The sequence below is a fragment of the Eleutherodactylus coqui genome, chromosome 8 (genome assembly GCF_035609145.1).
Source record: "Eleutherodactylus coqui strain aEleCoq1 chromosome 8, aEleCoq1.hap1, whole genome shotgun sequence".
Taxonomy (NCBI): domain Eukaryota; kingdom Metazoa; phylum Chordata; class Amphibia; order Anura; family Eleutherodactylidae; genus Eleutherodactylus; species Eleutherodactylus coqui.
In genome coordinates this window covers 136,605,493-136,623,934 of record NC_089844.1, presented here as the reverse complement: position 1 = coordinate 136,623,934, position 18,442 = coordinate 136,605,493, and the positions used below count along the sequence as shown (strand labels likewise).

Sequence of the window (18,442 nt, the reverse complement as noted above, 5' to 3'; positions counted from 1 at the left end):
CCAGCAATGAGACTAAGAATTGTATTAATCTATCTGATTCACATTTGGGAAAGATGAAGGTCAACCAATAATGGAAGCTATAGAAAGTGGCTGTCATGCAACTTCCATACTGTCCTAGACAGCACACTTGATGTAGGAGGAAGAGGGCTGGCGATTTCGGCAAAACTCGTTGAGTGAACCTAGAGGTAATTCACCACACCTCCGACCAGAAGTCTGCCAGCACCTGACATTCCTAGAAGACATGTAGCAACATTCCTCGTTCGGCCCCACATCTCCAACACAGAGAGGCCACTGAGTGGAACTTCTTGTGTAGGCGGGAGGGCACCCTGTACCAGCGCGAGAGGATCTTATACCCAGATTCCTGTACCTGACGTGAAATGGAAGCTAAGTATGTCACTGCATAAATTTATTCCCTCTCCTCCAAACTAAATGTGATATTGAGGTCTTTTTCCCCATTTCTGTGGGAAACTTGGGGGCGTGACTTCTGGTTGTGAATTCACAATGCCATACATTCGGGATAACGTGTGTCTGGAGGGACCCTCTTCACTACATGCCGACTCAAATTGCATCTTGGGGCGTGAGAATGAGCTTGGATGGGGAAGGGACAGGAGACAATGTCTCACTTGCATGGTTTGCCAAAATGAGAGCTGGATCTGCCCAGTCATATCCCACAGATCACCTCCTGAACGCCAGTGGCCCTCAAGCAGAAGGTGACCTGCTCTAAATCTGCCCCTTGTGAGCCATTCCCGAAATATTTTGCTCTCATTGCCTGGAGGGAATTCTGGGTTGCCGAGAATCGGGAACATTGGAGAAGGTCTTGGGGAAATGCCTGCCCCTGCAAGGACCCTAGTTACAATTGTCATCGTTGGGCCAATTGTGGGGTGATGTGTTAGTTCTGCAGTCACCTTGGCCCTGCATCCATGGGAGAACTAATAGAAACACTGGGGCAGATACCTGTTCTATGTCAATCCACGCCTGTGCCAGTCCACTATACGATAGTATCAGGGAAAGTTAGGTAGGCCCATTGCACCCTCCCTTTTAGGTCTGGTCAGTGTACTGCAGGCTATACGGGCTGGTTTATCTGCCCAAACCAATTTGAACAGAAGAGAAAATAATTGCTGAAAAAAATTGTCTGGGTGCATGGCTCGGTAAAGCCTAAAACTGGTAGAGAACTCTCGGTAGAATATTCATTTTGAAAATAGCGCACCTCCCGAACCACGAAAAAAGGCCATTCGTACAGGAATTAAAATCTTGCCGGATTTTTTCTATAAGTTTTGGATAATTCGCTGAGTTCATCTCCGTTACAGTGGGTGTGAGATTAATCCCCAGATACAGTATCTGGTCTCTCATTCAGGGAAACGAGAAAGAATCTTTACGTTCATTCACTAAGACTTGGGGAAGCGAAATGTTCAATGCCGCCGATTTATGATAGTTGATCTTAAAATTGGACAACAGGGAGTATTAAATATTTGGTTTATCTGCCATCCAGTGAGAATTCTTAAAGGGGTTATCCCAAAATATAAAGTTATCCTGTATCCACAGTATAGGGGATAACTTTATGATTGATGGGGGCCTTACCACTATGACCCCCAATGATCCGGAGAGCGGGGGTCCCATGTTCCCCTCTTCTATCACTGCACAGATGCTTGTCCCATCCACAGTGACGTCACATTGACTAAAGCAATGGCCGAGCCTGTGCGGCAGCTGCTTCAGTCGTTTCAATAGGGCTGATGGAAACTGCAGAGTGCTTGCACCTTGGCTATCTCCTGTAATCCCATTGAAAGTAAATGGAGTGGCACTGTGCATGCTCAGTCATTGCGCCACTTAGTCTCCTCCTCACTGCTGGGAGTGCAGGAAGCCTGCAGTTAGGAAGAGTTGGGGCCCTTGTTTTGGGGATCAGCAGAGGTTTCAGTGGCAAGACCTCCATTGATCATAAACTTATCTCCTATCCTGTGAATAAGGAATAACTTTAGATTATGGGATAGCCCCTTTAACCCTTTCCAATCCAATTTGTATCCTGGTTTTCCTAGGGGGCTTACTCTTTTTCTGCCGTTACACAACGGCGCTATATGCTGGTTAAAGCTAGTACTGCATGAGGTGACACGTTCAAGAGCCTCAGACAGCAGAGAGGCTGGCAATATACAGTAAGAGAACCCTGACAGACGTCTTCCAAGCTGTACAGCCTTAAATCATATTGTCTTTAGACGTCAGACAGGGGATTGGAAAGGGTTAAGTTACTTTTACAGAGGCTAATTATTGAGCCAGAACTTTCCTCTGACGATCAGTTTGTGTAAAGGGATCAACAAGTGAACACCCATTCGTTGCCTGATCGTTCACTTTCACCAAGCATAAAAATTCTCGCTGACCGGCGGTACATATTTCCATTTTAAACCAAGATATGCACAGCCAGCCTATGGAGCAAACGATGGTACTGGTGATCGTTCATCACCGTAATCCAATTTTTGGGATGTGTAAAAGAAAACAAAGGAGCACTGATCAATATGCGCATTGACATCTATAAAGGACCCTTACCTCAACTTCACCATCTTTGAAAAATTCTGGGGCCAGAGGACTCAGCTTCTCCTCAGTTTCCATCATTTGCCAGAAGAATCCAGGGGGTGAGAAGAAAACTTTCTCCACTGCCTGACGAAGAGTGAAAATGTGAGCAGATAACTAGAATACCAGCGTTCCTCACAGACATTTTTTCTATTATAATAGTAAAAGTTACAGTGCTTTATTATTTTCACGAGACATTACTTCCCAATTACAGAACTTCCACAACCATGCAGCCACCACTGTATACAGATTCTACATTGAACTCCATGAGAAAACAGAAAAAAATAAAATTAAATCACAAAAAGCGGCCATATACTTACTGATACAAGAGGGCAAGTATATACACCACATCCCAAACATGCAGACAGCCAATATAAGGAAAGTGTGCGAGTGGCTGTTCATCAGGACCTTGCTCCTCTATTTAGCAGTTTGGCTGTCTGCATGTTGAGGGATGGGTTGTCTTTACCTGCTTTCTTGTATCAGTAAGTAGTTGTCCGCTTTCTGTGATTTTTTTTGTCTATATATTTCTTTTCTGTGAAGGGACTCACAAGTAAACGAGGACCCTTGACGAGGGCTTATAAGCTTGTGTATTTTGGCCAAAATATTAACCAATACCTCGTATTTATCAGTAACATGCAGTGTGGCTCTGAACGCTGGGGAAGCCCCAGGGTGCTAGTGTGGTTCACCAATGAGGTGCAGGGCAGCCCGCTGGATTCAAATACGGTGTCATTAATAGGTTAGAAGCCTGCATGGTGCACAACACGTACCATGTGGCCTGGCACAGAATAGAACTGGCAGCCACCCTCTCAATATAAGGAAGGTTCGTGAGTGGCTGTTAATCAGTGCCTTGCACCTGTGCGGTTACTCCCCCATATAGCAGTTTGGCTGTCTGCATGTTTGGGATGTGGTCTTTATATCTCCCTCTTGTATCAGTAGGCATATGGCCACTTTCTGTGATTTTTTTTTTATATTTGTCTATATATTCCTGTTCTGTAAATTTCAATGATAAAACAGTATGCAGTCAGCTCCTAAGCTCCCTCTAGTGGAAGCTAAAGGCAATCAGAATTTTATGATTGAAAGAGGTTGCCCAAACCTGAAAATTAAAAAAATGCTCAGAATGATAAAATAATAATAATGGAAAAATAAGTAATGCTCACCTTAATGATCCCCCACCATTCACATTCTGATGATTCCTGAGGCCTCCTGCTGGTTTCTGTACCTCCTGGACCCTAATAACATTGATATGTGACTCCTACAGCCAATCACTGGCTGTCCTGATACTTGCTGACAGGAACATATGACCTAGCAGGTCACCACTGTGGTTACTGATTGGCTGTAGCAGTAACATATTTATATCAAAAGGGACCAGGAAGTACAGAGACCAGCAGGGGGACCTTGAGAAGCATCAGATCGGGAGCGGCGGGGAATAAGGTGAATATTACTTCTTTGATTATTTTAAAGCATTGTGTTTTATCTTAAAGGGGTTGTCCCGCGCCGAAACGGGTTTTTTTTTTTTTCAACCCCCCCCCCGTTCGGCGCGAGACAACCCCGATGCAGGGAGGTAAAGAAAGCTCACCGGAGCGCTTACCTTAATCCCCGCGCTCCGGTGACTTCTCTACTCACCGCTGAAGATGGCCTCTTCCTCCGTGGACCGCAGCTCTTCTGTGCGGTCCACTGCCGATTCCAGCCTCCTGATTGGCTGGAATCGGCACGTGACGGGGCGGAGCTACACGGAGCTACACGGAGCCCCATAGAAGACTGCAGAAGACCCGGACTGCGCAAGCGCGGCTAATTTGGCCATCGGAGGCCAAAAATTAGTCGGCTCCATGGAGACGAGGACGCTAGCAACGGAGCAGGTAAGTATAAAACTTTTTATAACTTCTGTATGGCTCATAATTAATGCACAATGTACATTACAAAGTGCATTATTATGGCCATGCAGAAGTGTATAGACCCACTTGCTGCCTCGGGACATCTCCTTTAAGTGGCCAGACAACAGATTTCATTCTATGTCTATGCAGTCGATTGAGAGCTCTGAGCCCTATAATGACATATGAAGAAGTTAACGGACACAGAATCTTGAACTTTAAAGAGCAACTGCAATTTTTATAAACTTTTGACATGTGAGAGAGACTTGTTAAAAGTTTCAATTAGTCGGGGCTCTCGCTGTTGAGATCCCTAATGATTGATGTAACAGGGAGCTGCAGCACTCACCGAATGCTGCGCCCCTTTGGCTGTCTTTGCTGCCCATCGGCTCCTCCGAGCAGCTAAAGATGGACGCATAGAAGATGTCTATATATGATATCTTTATACCTCTATGCATCTGTATTCAGCTGCCGAGAGGAAACAGCAGGCAACCAAGACAGCAAAAGTACTCTGAGCGCTGCAGTCCCCTCGTTACAGCAATCAGTGACGATCTCAGCAACCAGAACCCCTGCTGATCAAAACTTTTGACATGTTGGTCTGACATGTCAAAAGTTTGTAAAAAGTGCAGTTACTCTTTAAAATAGCAAGATATAAAAGGAAGACATTGATTTTTAGAACAGATTTCCTCTTTATGAAACATCTGTTTAAATAAACCTTCACTCCACCTCCTGAACCATGTTTCTAGGTAAACCAATTTGGCCACCATTATTATCATGTAACTTTATTTTATTTCGTTGTGGAGGTGAGGTGATAAACAAACATCTCTCATCCACCTGCAGGATGTGATAAAGTGTGGATTTCCTTACCTGCGGGTCAGGGTTCAGCATTACTATGCTGTTTAACTTCACGGCTGGAACTTCCAGGTTAAGAAGGAATAGTTGCCCCTGCAGCTGCTGTACAACGCTCTCCTTCCAGCTGGTGGCGCTCTGCAGGGTGTGGTGGGAAAGGAACAGAGACACTTGTTGGTAAAAACTTGATGTCCCACGAAAGTCTTCTTTGCCCTGTGACAGTGAATGAAAGACAGAACCGGAATGTCATATTATAGAACTAAAAGTGTGAATTTTAGTTCTATATCAGGGAACTGCAGAATAATGATGCCTGAACACACTGCCACTGGATGTGCTCTATTAATGAGAATAATATTTTATTTCCCTATCCCATGGCTCTCTGGCTGTCGCAAAACTACAATTCCCAGCATGCCCTGAAAGTTGTAGGCATGGTGATGCCTAGTTGTCTCTCTCATATATATGATTATACCCCGTTTCGCTGAAAAAAAAAACTACCCTTAAAATAAACAATAGCCTAATCTTTAGGGAGGCCTGCAATATAAGCCCTACCCAAAAATAAGCCCTAGTTACACTACATATATATAAAAAAAAAAAATGAATACCATTACCTCGGTCCAGGTCCCTCCCACTGCTATCTAGAGGTACGAAACGGTTCCCACAGTCCCCAGCCGCTCGTGCAACATCACTTCCTGGTTATGGGATTCATAAATTGATTGGTTCATCGACCGCTGCTCAGCCAATCTGTGCAGCGCTGGATGAACCAACGTGATGGCTGTTGATTGGTTCTTCCACTGCTGCTTAGCCAATCAATGCAGCGCTGGATAAATCAATCACAGCCATCACTTTGGTTTATCCAGGACTGCATTCATTGGCTGAGCAGTGGTCGAAGGATGAATCACAGCCATCACTTTTTAGAGGTGGGATTTATGATTTCCGTAACCAGGAAGTGATGTTGTATGAGCGGCTGAAGACTGCAGGAAGCACGTTGGAGCCTGCTAGGCAAGTATAAGACTTCCCCTGAAAATAAGACCTAGTGCCTCTTTTGAAGCAAAAATTAATATAAGACAGGGTCTGTATATTAAAATGTAAAAAGTTGAAATAGTGAAAGAAGTGTAACTTCAATATTCTATGTCAGCACAGTTCTGTACATTAAATGGAAGCTGTGCTGTGATTGGTTGCTGGAGCTAAACTTTAGTTTCTTACACAGCTGCAGTAAAATAAAAGCAGCGATGAGATTGGTTGGTTTTTGTTATACTGCTGAGGTAAAATAAAGGCTGTGCTGTAATTGGTTGTTATGGGCAACACATTTTCTTTAAAATCTCAATGCATGTAAATGTGTCTTTCATTCAAATTTTAATCCTGTGCAATGCCAGGTATCTCTGCCCGTTTGTGTAGGCATAGCTTATGATGTGCACGCCTTTCCCCTCTGCCTCGTCACGCGGTGGCGGAGCAGAGATGCGCCTGCGCATCACCAAATAAATCTGTCTTGTCGCGCTCCCTACAGAACTCTATAAATTTTGGGGATAAAACGTAGCATATGTCCTTCCTCAAGATGCAAGCCATCTCCCTGCCAAATTTAATCAAAATGACTTCAGCGGTTTAGCCGTGAAAAGGTAACAGACAGACAGACGGACAATTACTGTCTCATTTATAATACTAGTATGGATACTGTAACTTACTACAACAGGCATGTAAGGAGAGCCGAGCGATCCACTTAAAAAAAATATATATAATGGAGCGACTAATTTTGGCCCTGCTGCCCCTATAATCGCTTGTGTGATTACAGTTTTCCTACCTTGTGCTTTCGCATCTTGGTACTTTTATGGGCTGAAACATCGCGTGGTGAGACACAGGCATACAGCGCCAATCCTTCTTCTCGCCCCATCTGTTGAAGTCCTAGTACCTGAAAGGGGGCATCACCCTCGTAGTGGGGATTTAAAGGAACAACCTAACATAAAACATTATGAGATGAGGGGGATGGATACTATATGAAAAATGGAGGAGGAGGGCGTAGTTATCGCTCTCACCAAGGATATAAGCCAGACGAGTAGAGCGTTGTATGCATTGGCCATTGAGAGGGTGGAAAGTGCTGAACGACTGATGTGTTGGCCCGGCATTAAAACCTGTCCGCAGCTGGACAGCCAGATGGTGAGGAGCAAAACCTCCACTTCGCTTCTCGCTGGTAATGTGTCAATCTCTGGGCCGTAGGAAGCTTCCTGTGAAGTGGATAATGGCAATTCAAATACAGATATACTGTTATTACTGTGCCCCTTCTTTACTGTATCCTCCTTACTGCATACATACCCATGTAGGCTATAATATACTGGAGCACATGCATAAAATCAGTCTTTCAACAGCAAAAAATTGTGTAGATTTTTTTTTAAAGGCTGATTATTAGTAGAGACTAGAGATGAGCGAGCACCCAAACGCTCGGGTCTACGTTATTCGAGTCGAGCTTTTCGTAAAATTCGAGAGCTCTACTCGAGTAACGAACCCCATTAGCTACAATGGGAGACTCGAGCATTTTTGTATGTGGCATGCCGGGTCCCGAGCTTTTTTTTTTTTTTCTTCCCTAGGTTCTCTCGTTCTCTCTCTCGCCAGCCAAAAAATTTGCCAATGATGCGCGCTGCGTCGGAGGGGAGGGGCCAAAACAGGCACATCACAGCAGGGAGGAGCCAAAAACTGAGGCGGGGTCGAACACGGCTTGATGCTCGTTCAAGTAACGAGCACCATGAAGTACGCTAATGCTCGAACGAGCATCAATGTTCGCTCAACTCTACTAGAGCCCCCCCCCAAGTAGAACATTGGACCTTCTTTGGCCTTTAGAACCTCAGCAATACATCGTGCCACATATTCGACTAAGTGTTTAAATGGTTTTGTAGGAATATCGGCCGATGTGGACAGGAAGCTTCTTGTAGCTGCTTCAAATTAGATGGAGGTGCTGGCAGGTTCTGATCAGATGACAGGAAGGGGTCATCGATTCATGCTGCTTGTGCCAAATTTTGACGTCCCATCAGCACGGTACAACAGATCCCTGGATTCATCTGACCAGGTGATGCTTTTCCGCTGCTCAGTGATACAACCTTTGCAGTTTTTTTGCCCGCTGGAGTCTCATCTTTCTGTTTCTCTTAGACACAATGGCGCTGGAACTGGTCGTCTGTTGTTCTAGTCCATTTGTGCTAAGGAGCGATGAGTTGTGTGTTCGGACACGTCGGAGCACCAGTGTTGTATTTATCTGCATTTTCCAGTGCCTGTTTGTCAGAACGATTCTTGACGTCTTCTTCTGACCCCTTTCATTAGGAGTTGTTTCAATCCACATGATCACCTTTTGCTGGATGTTTTTCCTCGATCACATTCCCTGTATACTCTCTGCACTGCTGCACTCCGGGGTCAAGGATCTAATTTTTATACAGAGAATCTCCAATCATGAGAGGGCAGGGGTCTCTAATAATGTGGTTATTCATTTTACTATAGGACATAGAAAGTGGTATAAAGGGCAGAAATAACACACAAAGATAGTAAAGGGCTTTTCTACCATTTTTCATTCATCACCTACTCGTCAGCGGTTCCTGGAGTACTGCTATGAAAAGCTAAAGTATGACACCTGAAAGACCATCGGGGTTGTGTGGGGGGGGGAGCTCTTCAATCTAGCAATTAGTGATCACAGACAAGACCCTCCTAGTGGTATCTTATGATATGTCAAACACAAGCAGGTCGTCTTACCAGATCTGTTTGTGTTTGATATATCTTGACCTCCCCCGTCCCAGGCCTCTCACTAGCAAAGCCAGACTCCTACTGCACACTGATGAAGGGCAAATACCCTGAAACAGTTGTATGTACATGGAGTCTGGCTTTGCTTTTAATTCCCAGTTATAGATGAGCGAGTATACTCGCTAAAGGCAATTGCTCGAGCGAGCATTGCCTTTAGCGAGTATCTCCCTCGCTCGAGACGGAAGGTTCGGGTGCCGGCAGCGGGCACAGAGCTGTGGGGGAGAGCGGGGCGGAACGGAGGGGAGATCTCTCTCTCCCTCTCTCCCCCCCGCCTCCCTCCTGCTGACAGCCGCTACTCACCGCTCCCCCGCGCCGGCACCCGAACCTTCTGTCTCGAGCGGGGGAGATACTCGCTAAAGGCAATGCTCACTCGAGCAATTGCCTTTAGCGAGTATACTCGCTCATCTCTATTCCCAGTTATTGTTACAAGGTTTGTATAAAGAGTCTGACTTTGGCTTAAAGGAATGCTGCCCTCCAATAGGTGGCACTGTGGAGGTATTATTCCATCTCCCTTATTTGCATATTACCCAGAGGAGCATGAATGGCCTTTTGAGTCTCCTCACTCACCGTCTAGGTGCTCTCCCTAAGGAGAAAAGATAGAGTGTCTTACCAGATGGAACAGCACTGGTGTTTGCTCTGCCATTGGCTGCCCGCCGCTCACAGAGCTCTGAGGTTTCATGTCCTCCAGCCGAGTCTGCATATTCTGTCTGCTTTTCTTTTCCCTGTATTGCTTTTCTCTCTGTGATTGCTCCTCTTTGCTGCAGTGACATGAAAGAATATTTGCACCTTGAGTTTTCTTTTACCCCTTAGGGGGTGCCTATTTTTCCCCACTTTCAGTTTCTCCTTACCCTTTAAAAACCAAAATTTTTTTGGTGGGACGAGTTTTCAACAATACTATTTAATGTACCATATAATGTACTGAAAAACACTTTCTAAGTGGATGGAAATGGAAAAAAAGCACAATTGTGCTATCTTTTGGGTCTTGTTTTTATGACGCATACTGCGGCAAAAATGACGCAATAACTTTATTTTGTGGGTCAGTATGATTAATACAATACAACATTTATTTAGGGTTTTTGTTGTGTTACTTTAAAAAAAATCAAATAGCTTTAAAAAAATATATATAAAACTATTTTCTGCCACAATCTTCTGACCATAATGATGTTTTTATATCTTTCCTTAGTGGAGTTTGTTTTTGTAGGATGACCCGTGGTTTCTACTGGTACCATTTTGGACTATATACAACTCTTTAATTGTGTTTTGCCTAATTTTTCTTGGAAACAGGGCGACCAAAAATGTGCAGTTCTGGTATAGTTTCCTTTTCGGACGACATTCACCATGTAGGATAAATAATGCACTATTTTGGTAGTTCAGACTTTTACAGATGGAACCATACCAATTTTTTTCTATAAATAAGGGCAAAGGGCTTTTAAACTTTTAATATTCTTTATTTTTAAAACTGTAAAAAAAAATTTTCATGTATTTTTACTTTTTTTAAGTCTCTAAAGAGACTTAAAGTTGTGATTGTTTGATTGCCTATACCATATACTGCAATACTTCCTTATTGAAGCATATGGCATTTCTGCAAACACCGTATTAAGACGTACTACCGGCGATGGGTTACATGTTCCATTGCACTGGATTATATTTTTCTCCAGCAAGTTTCAGGGTATTCTGTAGCTTCCTAATTGTATAGTGTGCACACATAATGAAAGAAACCAATCGGACACAAGTTATCAGCCTTGAATCTCAACCAGATCTCTGGAGTTACAATCCCAGAGCCCTAATTTATTGAAACACATAATACCTGCCCTTTATGGGCGTACAACAGATTACATCAGTAACGTGTAGGATTGCCATACGTTGGCTATATGGAATTCCCTGCCCCCCTCCCCACCTTTCTCTCAAGTCCAGTGTATGTGTGGACTTTGTCCTCTCAGCATGCGGTCAAGCAAAAGGAATTCCTTTGTTTGAGAAGTTTCAGTATGGGGAAAAGGCTGGGAAGACACCCAAAATGGATACAAGTAAAACACACAGTATAGGAATGTGTCTAACTCTTAGAGGCTGCAGAAGAGCTTTACATTAGGCTAAAGTTATAAAACACACATCTTTCACCATGCCATTGTCCAGCAATTACCATACTGAAATTATGCAGCCATTAGCCTCTACAGAGTTAAATCACTACAGCTGCGCAATACTTCTAGTTTATTACAAATCAATAGACATTTTATGCTAACTAATCATCATGTCTACTACACCATTACCTTCGTATTCATACAGTTCTAAGGAGATTTGCTAACTTATAATGTGATTGGCTGCCAAGGCTATTCTCAGCCCCAGGCATGCAGCTGCAAGGCCACTGAGAAAATGTCCTGAGCACTCAAGTAAAGTTCATCATCCCTGACTCATTACCTGTGACTTTCCTGTATTTTTCTGGGCTCGTCATTGCTTTTCTTTGGACTCTTTTCTTTTGCATCTCCTTCTTTAAAGCTCCCGTCCTTCTCTGGCCTTTCTGCTATGTTCTGAAGTCTGCGGGAATGGACATCCTCCTTGCACTTCAGTCTCTGCTCCTGATGGGATCTGATCCCTTTGGCAGGTTTTAGACTGCTGGTGACAGGCTGCTGAGTGTTAGGGTCCGGAGGAGTAGAACAGGGTCTCATCTTGTTATTGCGCAGCTGTCGCAGCAATGCACTTTTACCAGTGTGTACTGGCCTGCAGGATAAAGGATCACTGATCACAATTAGGCCCAATGTCCACGGGCCGATTTGATTTGTGGAACCAGTGTGGGAGATCCACAAATCAAGCCGCCCATAGAGATGCATTACCATCCGCAAAACAATTTGAAACATGCGGATGCTATTTTTTTTCCCGGCATGCGGATCGCACGCACCGGTAGAAATCGCAACATGCTCCATTTTTCTGCGTATGCCACAGGGATGGCTTCCATTGACGTCAACGGAAGCCTCCAGATCTGGGGCACAGCCACAGCTGTCACTGCAGACGTGCCACGGATCCTCGGAAAAGCAGGAGATTAAAAGAAAATAATAAATTGCACTGCGCACGCCATTGTTGGGCATTTTAATGCGGATCCAAAGCAGATTTCACTTTTTCAATTAAAGGGGGAAAAAATGTACTTTGGATCCGCATCAAAAACCACATGAATGGAGCAGATTTTGACACTTTTTTATTGCGGTTTTGAGGCAGATTTTCCACTGTGAAAAATCCACACCATTTTCAGTTACGTTACAGTAATAGTTCAATTAATAGCACATTTCATCATGTGAGCACTTTATACGTACTGCGGCATATCTGCTCTCCTCGGGGTCTTCTTCGCTGTTTCTTCCCCTCTATCGTTCAGCAGGCTTGGACTGGATGAAATGACTCTCAAGTCCAAGACGACTGTGGGGATGTTTTCGGTGTGTCTCCCTTTATGCAACAGGTTCATTTTCTTCTCGCTCGCAGTCGATCTGCTGGAGACAACAGTTCCTGAGTGATTCACCATTACATATGAAGGGAGAATGAATGCTGTGTAATAATGGGCCCACTTGGATTAAGGGCACTGAAGAAGAGTATGGCGGTGGGTTCTGCTGTCCTGATCCGTAGTGGTTGGAATATTAATTCCAGAGTGCTGTACATATGGGAAGGGTTTAAGTACAAACATAAGACAAGAACAATAAATGACTGGTACAGAGAGGACCCTGTCCATGAGGTCTTACAGTCAACAAAGGAAGGGGGAAGGAGATAGTAGGCGAGGGTAGAAGCTGCTCATATAGTGGTGGTAGCAGGGTTATTGTAGGTTTTAGCTTTACTGAAGAGGTGGGTTTTCATGATGCTTTTGAAGGTTCAAAGTTGGGGTAGTGAGTTCCAGAGTATGGGGAACACATGGTCGAAGTCTGTGAGACAACCGTGTGGGGAGCGCAATAGAAAGAGCAGAAAAGGAGGTTTCGTGAGGACCTGAGATTACATGTGGGAAAGTAGTAAATAAAATATAAATAAATCTTGTTATGTGTATAGCGCTAACTAAGACCCCATTTACACTGAAAGTTGATCGCTTTAAAAAAAAAAAAAAAAAAAAACTCAAACGACAGTTTGAGTGACACTTTTGAGCGATCCTCTTTGCATAGTCTATAGCAGCTAAGTAGCTATTAAAGAGCTATGCAGGTGGAGCGGGACACAGCCGCTATCACTCAGCGAACAATACAGCTGTTTTGCTAAAGCAAAACAGCTGCATTGTTCTCCGCACTTACAGCTCGCGTCCCACTGTAAACTACCAGCGAGACACGAGCTAAAAATTTTTTAGCAGCGCTGCCGACTGTGATAACAGCCTACACCGCTGATAACAGTTCATTACTCAATTCTAGTTTTCTAGGAACTATATGATATCCGTGCATTTAGACACAACGGTTATCGCTCAAAAGATGTCTTTGAGCAAATTTTGAGCGAGAATCGTTGTGTCTAAATGGGCCTTTATTCTTCAGTGCTTTCAGGTAATTTATTTATTACCGCTCACAAAGCTGGGTACTCATTTTACCAACCTGGGAAGGAGGAGTCAACCTTGAGCCGGCTACCTGAACCAGGCGGGGATTGAACTGGCAACCTTCAGGTCGTGAGCGAGAGATTAGGATTGCATTTCTGCTGCCTTAGGTCAGATATGTATGGTTGTGGATGGCCTTGTAGGTTATTGGGCAAGGAGGAGCCAAGTGAAGGGATTAGCTATGGGGAGAGGCAGGGGAGTAAAGAGGAGAGAAAGGGATTAGCTGTGCAGCCGATGTGAGAATGGCTTGGTGGGGACAAGAGTGTTGTATATGAGGCCACAGAGAAGGATGTTGCAGTAGTCTAGACAGGAAATGAAGGCTTGCGCCAATGGTTTTGCTGACTCAAGATTGAGGAGAGATCCAACTAGAGTGATGTCTTTGAGTTGGAGGAAGTGGTTGAGAACTTGTATGTGAGGTTAGAAGAGCAGGTCAGAATAAAAGGGTAACCTGAGGAAGCAGACTTAGCTGCATACTCTCCCCAGTCTCACATTAATTGTGACTGATAGGTCTGGTGGGGGGCTAAGTAGTAATATGGGGGAAAGAAGATGAACATAACCTTACACTGACAACTGTGATATAAAAGAACACTTACTTATCAGTAAACCCATTGAGACTTTTCTTGTATTCCTGCCACCCATCACCATACCTGTTACAACTCCCAGGGTTGACGACTTCATTGTCCCCATGTTCTCCTCTAAGACACTGTACAGGAGTCCTGGCCTGCGATTGCCTGGCACTCAATTCAACCAGTTGCTCCATGACCTGTTCATGCCGTTTCTTTGCACTGTTCTCCATAGATACTATGGGCAGGGGCACTATCTCTTCTGTGAGCATGAAAGGAGACCATGTATGTAACCATATACATCCAAGAAGACTCCACGAGGGATACATACAGAACATCACATAATATGTACCTAAGCTGTGGCAATATTTAAAGGGGTTTTCCCACTACTCAAAATTGATACACAGCTACTCTGTACTTTCTGGTTTTTGCTGACCAGGACATGGGACTGCTGCAGCCAATCACTGGCCACAGCAGAGACCTTTACAGCCAGTGATTGGCTTCAGCAGTCACATGTCCTGCACAGCAGCAACCAGCAAGTACAGGGTGGCTGTGGAGCAATTTTAAGTAGTGGGGAAAACCCCTTTAATGTCTCTTTTTTATCCAAATTATGAGACACCTCAGCACTAGGCTTTCTAGGATGGCAGAGGTTCAGGTGCCAGGCTATTGGGTGTTTATTGTATATGGAGGTCACCATCTACACTGCGCTCACCAGGATCCTTTGCAGAGATTGATAGTTTAATCCTGTCTGTCAGTTGCTGGAGGATCGTCTCCAAATCCTTCTGATCGGTGAGCTGAAATGGAAATAAGGACATTTGTATGAAAGACAAACAACAAAGAGCATTTTAGAAGCTGCAAATCCTAAGGCGCTTTTACATGCCCCAATTATCGGGTGCGAATGCAGTTCTTGGGACACGTAAGGCTGGCTTCACATGGATGTATTTGCATGCGGAATACGCAGAGAATAGAACCCATTAATTACAAGGGGTTTATATTTCCATATTTTGGGGCATGCATTTTGGTCACACAAAAAAACAAAACAAAACAAAAAACACGTTCCATTTTTCTGCATATGTCCCCATAGAAGTCAATAGGGGGTACGCGAATGCGTGCACAATACGCAAGGAGATGCGTGAAACACTGTAATTCCACTGGAAAAAGAACACATCTGGAACTCAGACAAATTGGCCATATCAATTGGTGTGTCTGTGCCCCGCACATAAAAAAAAGCCCTGCAGGCAGAAAAAGTACATTGAAAGGAGCTGACACACACGCAAAAAAGTTGCGCTAAGACGTGCCCAAATGTGCATACGCCCATGTGAAGCTGGCCTAAAAGAGACAATGATCACCTGATGAATGAGCGATTCCTTTCTTTGACTGATCATTGATTTTCAGCAAGCACAAAAGCACTCTCTAGTCAACTTTACACCTCGCCGTGTGAAGGGCGCCTACAGCCGGACTATGTGGACAAATGATCATACTAACAATTGATCCTCCTCATGGCAGCGATTCTTGGCTCATGTAAAACAACAGTAAACAAGCGCGATTGACAGGCTTTGTTGGTAGGTTCTCATTACATCAGCCCATTAAAGGGCTCATGTCCACAGGCGTTTCATCATGGGGTATGACGCCTGCTGTGTTACGCATTTCCTTTGCTATGTTCCGTCATAGAAGAGAACAGCGAAGATAGATACAGGCTTCATCCGGTATAAGATGGACACCGATGGCGGAAAAATGGTAAAACTGACCCTGTTGCCTATATCAACTAATCACAGTGCGGCTTTCACTTTTCCACAGCAGTTTAAGTCGTGAAAGCTGAGCTCTAAATGGTTGCTATAGCAACAAGGACAGATTGATTTTATGTTAGATAGGATTGATAAATGAGGCCTAAAATGATTTCTGTCTCTAAGGGTATGTTCACACAGCAGATTCTCATGCGGAATATCCCACACAGTGTATGACAGGCAGCCCAGGGGGAGAGGCGAAAGTGCAGAGGGCGGCCAAGGGGGGAGGCAAAAGTGCAGAGGGCGGCCCAGGGGGGAGGCAAAAGTGCAGACGGCGGCCCAGGGGGGAGGCAAAAGTGCAGACGGCGGCCCAGGGGGGAGGCAAAAGTGCAGACGGCGGCCCAGGGGGGAGGCAAGAGTGCAGAGGGCGGCCCAGGGGGGAGGCGCTAGTGCAGAGGGCGGCCCAGGGGGGAGGCGCTAGTGCAGAGGGCGGCCCAGGGGGGAGGCGCTAGTGCAGAGGGCGGCTTGACAAAATGATAAGCCTGGCTGCTGCATTCAGGATGGATTGGAGAGGGGAGAGTTTAGTGAGGAGATGACCAATCAGTAGAGTTTTTGATGTCTCCATAGGGAGAAAAGGACAGATTTGTGATATTTTTTTGAGGTGCAGGTGACATGAACGAGCAAGTGACTGAATATCATGAGTGAAAGAAAGATCGGAATGATTTGACCCCAAGACAGCAAACGTACTGTCAAGGAGTTATCGTGGTACCACAACTGTGATGGAGATATCAGGTGTAGGTTGGTTAATAGATGGCAGAAACACAAGAAGTTGAGTTTTGTGAGGTTCGGTTTTATATACAGAGATGACATAGTGTTAGAGACAGACAATCAGTGGTGTTTTGTAGTAGCGAGGGTGTGATGTCATAGGAAGAAGTACATAATTGGGTGTCATCATCATCCAGATGGTATTGAAACTTAAGTATCTACTGATAGTTTGTGCAATAGGGGCTGTGTAGATGGGGAAAAAGGAGAGATCCAAGGACTGAACCGAGAGTAAACCCCGAAAACAAGAGGAAGAGGAAAAGTAGTAGAGTCGGTAAGTAATACACTGAAGAGCGATCACAGAGATAGGATGAAAACCAGGTAAGCCCTGTATTCTTAAGGCCAATATTTTTGGACATATGTCATCTCCATAACCTCTAGCATTCCTTAAGGCCGATAGAACAGAGCATATGTAGCAGGACTTGGTGATCTACAGTGTCAAAAGAAATCCACGGCTATTCTGCCACAGTTTTTGCTGCAGATCCGCATGTGGATGTTGGCCTGTCAATAGGCAGTATTAATGTGGGGAATTCCGCTACGCTCCTGCACAGATGACCATCAAGAAGTGACAAGTCATCACATCAGACTTCTGCATGTGGATTTTACCAAATGAAAGGGCTAAATCTGCATGTGACTCCCTGGCAAAAGCGGAGGCAGAAATGTGCGTCATGGCTGATGTCCTGCTCAGGGATTCATACACTCTATGGAAACTGTAAAGCAGGGGATGCTCTCATACTTGTAGGGACGGCCATGGGAACAGTTCTACCTCCACTTGATGAGAGTCATATTCTTTTTGACCATTTATCGGTTTTACAAGACAGTCTTCAGCTATTCTTTCAGGCTTTTCCAGCTTTGTAGAGATAACAGTTCCTTGCAGTGTCAGTGAAGGAACTTTTGGTGTTGAGTCTTCTTGAGTCTCCATGTCCCAGTGGGATGAAGTATCTGATGAAGGAGTTGGGGAATCTGGAATATTTAGCGATTTACTACCACCTGATGCCATTATGCCAGCGCCAGCTGTTTCGCCGATCTCTGGTGCAGACAGAGCCTGAAACAGAATGGACAGAAGAACTCTATTAGCACCAGGCCGATACTGATCGAGAGGAACCAATCATTAGGACACGCAGCCTTTAGGTTAGATCATATCCCAGGTGGACACCTTCCCTGTAGTTCTGACCACATACTCTTTCTTATAAGATACTAGCCTGGGTATCCGATACGGAACACGTGCAATACAAAACGTGACATTTTAAGTAAGAAAAGAGGATATCAGAACATACACATAAATACGTTGAAAGACACCTATGCTGATTTAATAGACAAATTCAATGTTAGTTTGTTCCTGCGCTCCAGCAACTCGAGCAGCGGCTACTTTAAGTGTGGCTGTTGTCCTTCTACCCAAACAGGTCCTTCGCTTTCCCAGGCTTTTGAATGCATGCAGACTGGAAGCTCAGATCACGCCCTTACTCCGTCGTAATGACTTAGCACTTTGCAATAGCCACACAGATACACACGGCCACCACCGGTTTGTTACAGGTGAACTGAAACCCAGACTTATGAACACAATCTTCGGAGTCTATGAGTCGTTTTAAAACGGACAAGGCTTAACAGATAAATTGTAGATTTCTTCTAGAAAAGGTCTAGCAGTGCAAAATATAGATATGTATAAAAGATATACTAAAAGATTTATACATGGGAGTATAAGGAAATACAGGTAATACACACCCAGACGGTATTTTAAAAATAAACAGGAGAAGTTAA

The 18,442-nt window shown here is 44.5% G+C and overlaps 1 protein-coding gene across 1 annotated transcript in view; it reads right to left on the bottom strand.

Moving 5' to 3' along the window:
• Positions 1 to 18,442, bottom strand: part of LOC136577932 (dynein axonemal assembly factor 8-like) — a 31,592-nt gene that overhangs the window by 7,418 nt on the left and 5,732 nt on the right. Inside the window, exons 4-13 of the mRNA XM_066577850.1 lie at positions 17,451 to 17,729; positions 14,851 to 14,932; positions 14,223 to 14,400; positions 12,341 to 12,508; positions 11,454 to 11,753; positions 9,652 to 9,799; positions 7,298 to 7,486; positions 7,066 to 7,218; positions 5,289 to 5,483; positions 2,533 to 2,643 (exon numbers count right to left, since the gene is read on the bottom strand). Of these exons, the coding sequence (XP_066433947.1) occupies positions 2,533 to 2,643; positions 5,289 to 5,483; positions 7,066 to 7,218; positions 7,298 to 7,486; positions 9,652 to 9,799; positions 11,454 to 11,753; positions 12,341 to 12,508; positions 14,223 to 14,400; positions 14,851 to 14,932; positions 17,451 to 17,729 (1,803 nt within the window). The remainder of the gene's footprint in view (positions 1 to 2,532; positions 2,644 to 5,288; positions 5,484 to 7,065; positions 7,219 to 7,297; positions 7,487 to 9,651; positions 9,800 to 11,453; positions 11,754 to 12,340; positions 12,509 to 14,222; positions 14,401 to 14,850; positions 14,933 to 17,450; positions 17,730 to 18,442) is intronic.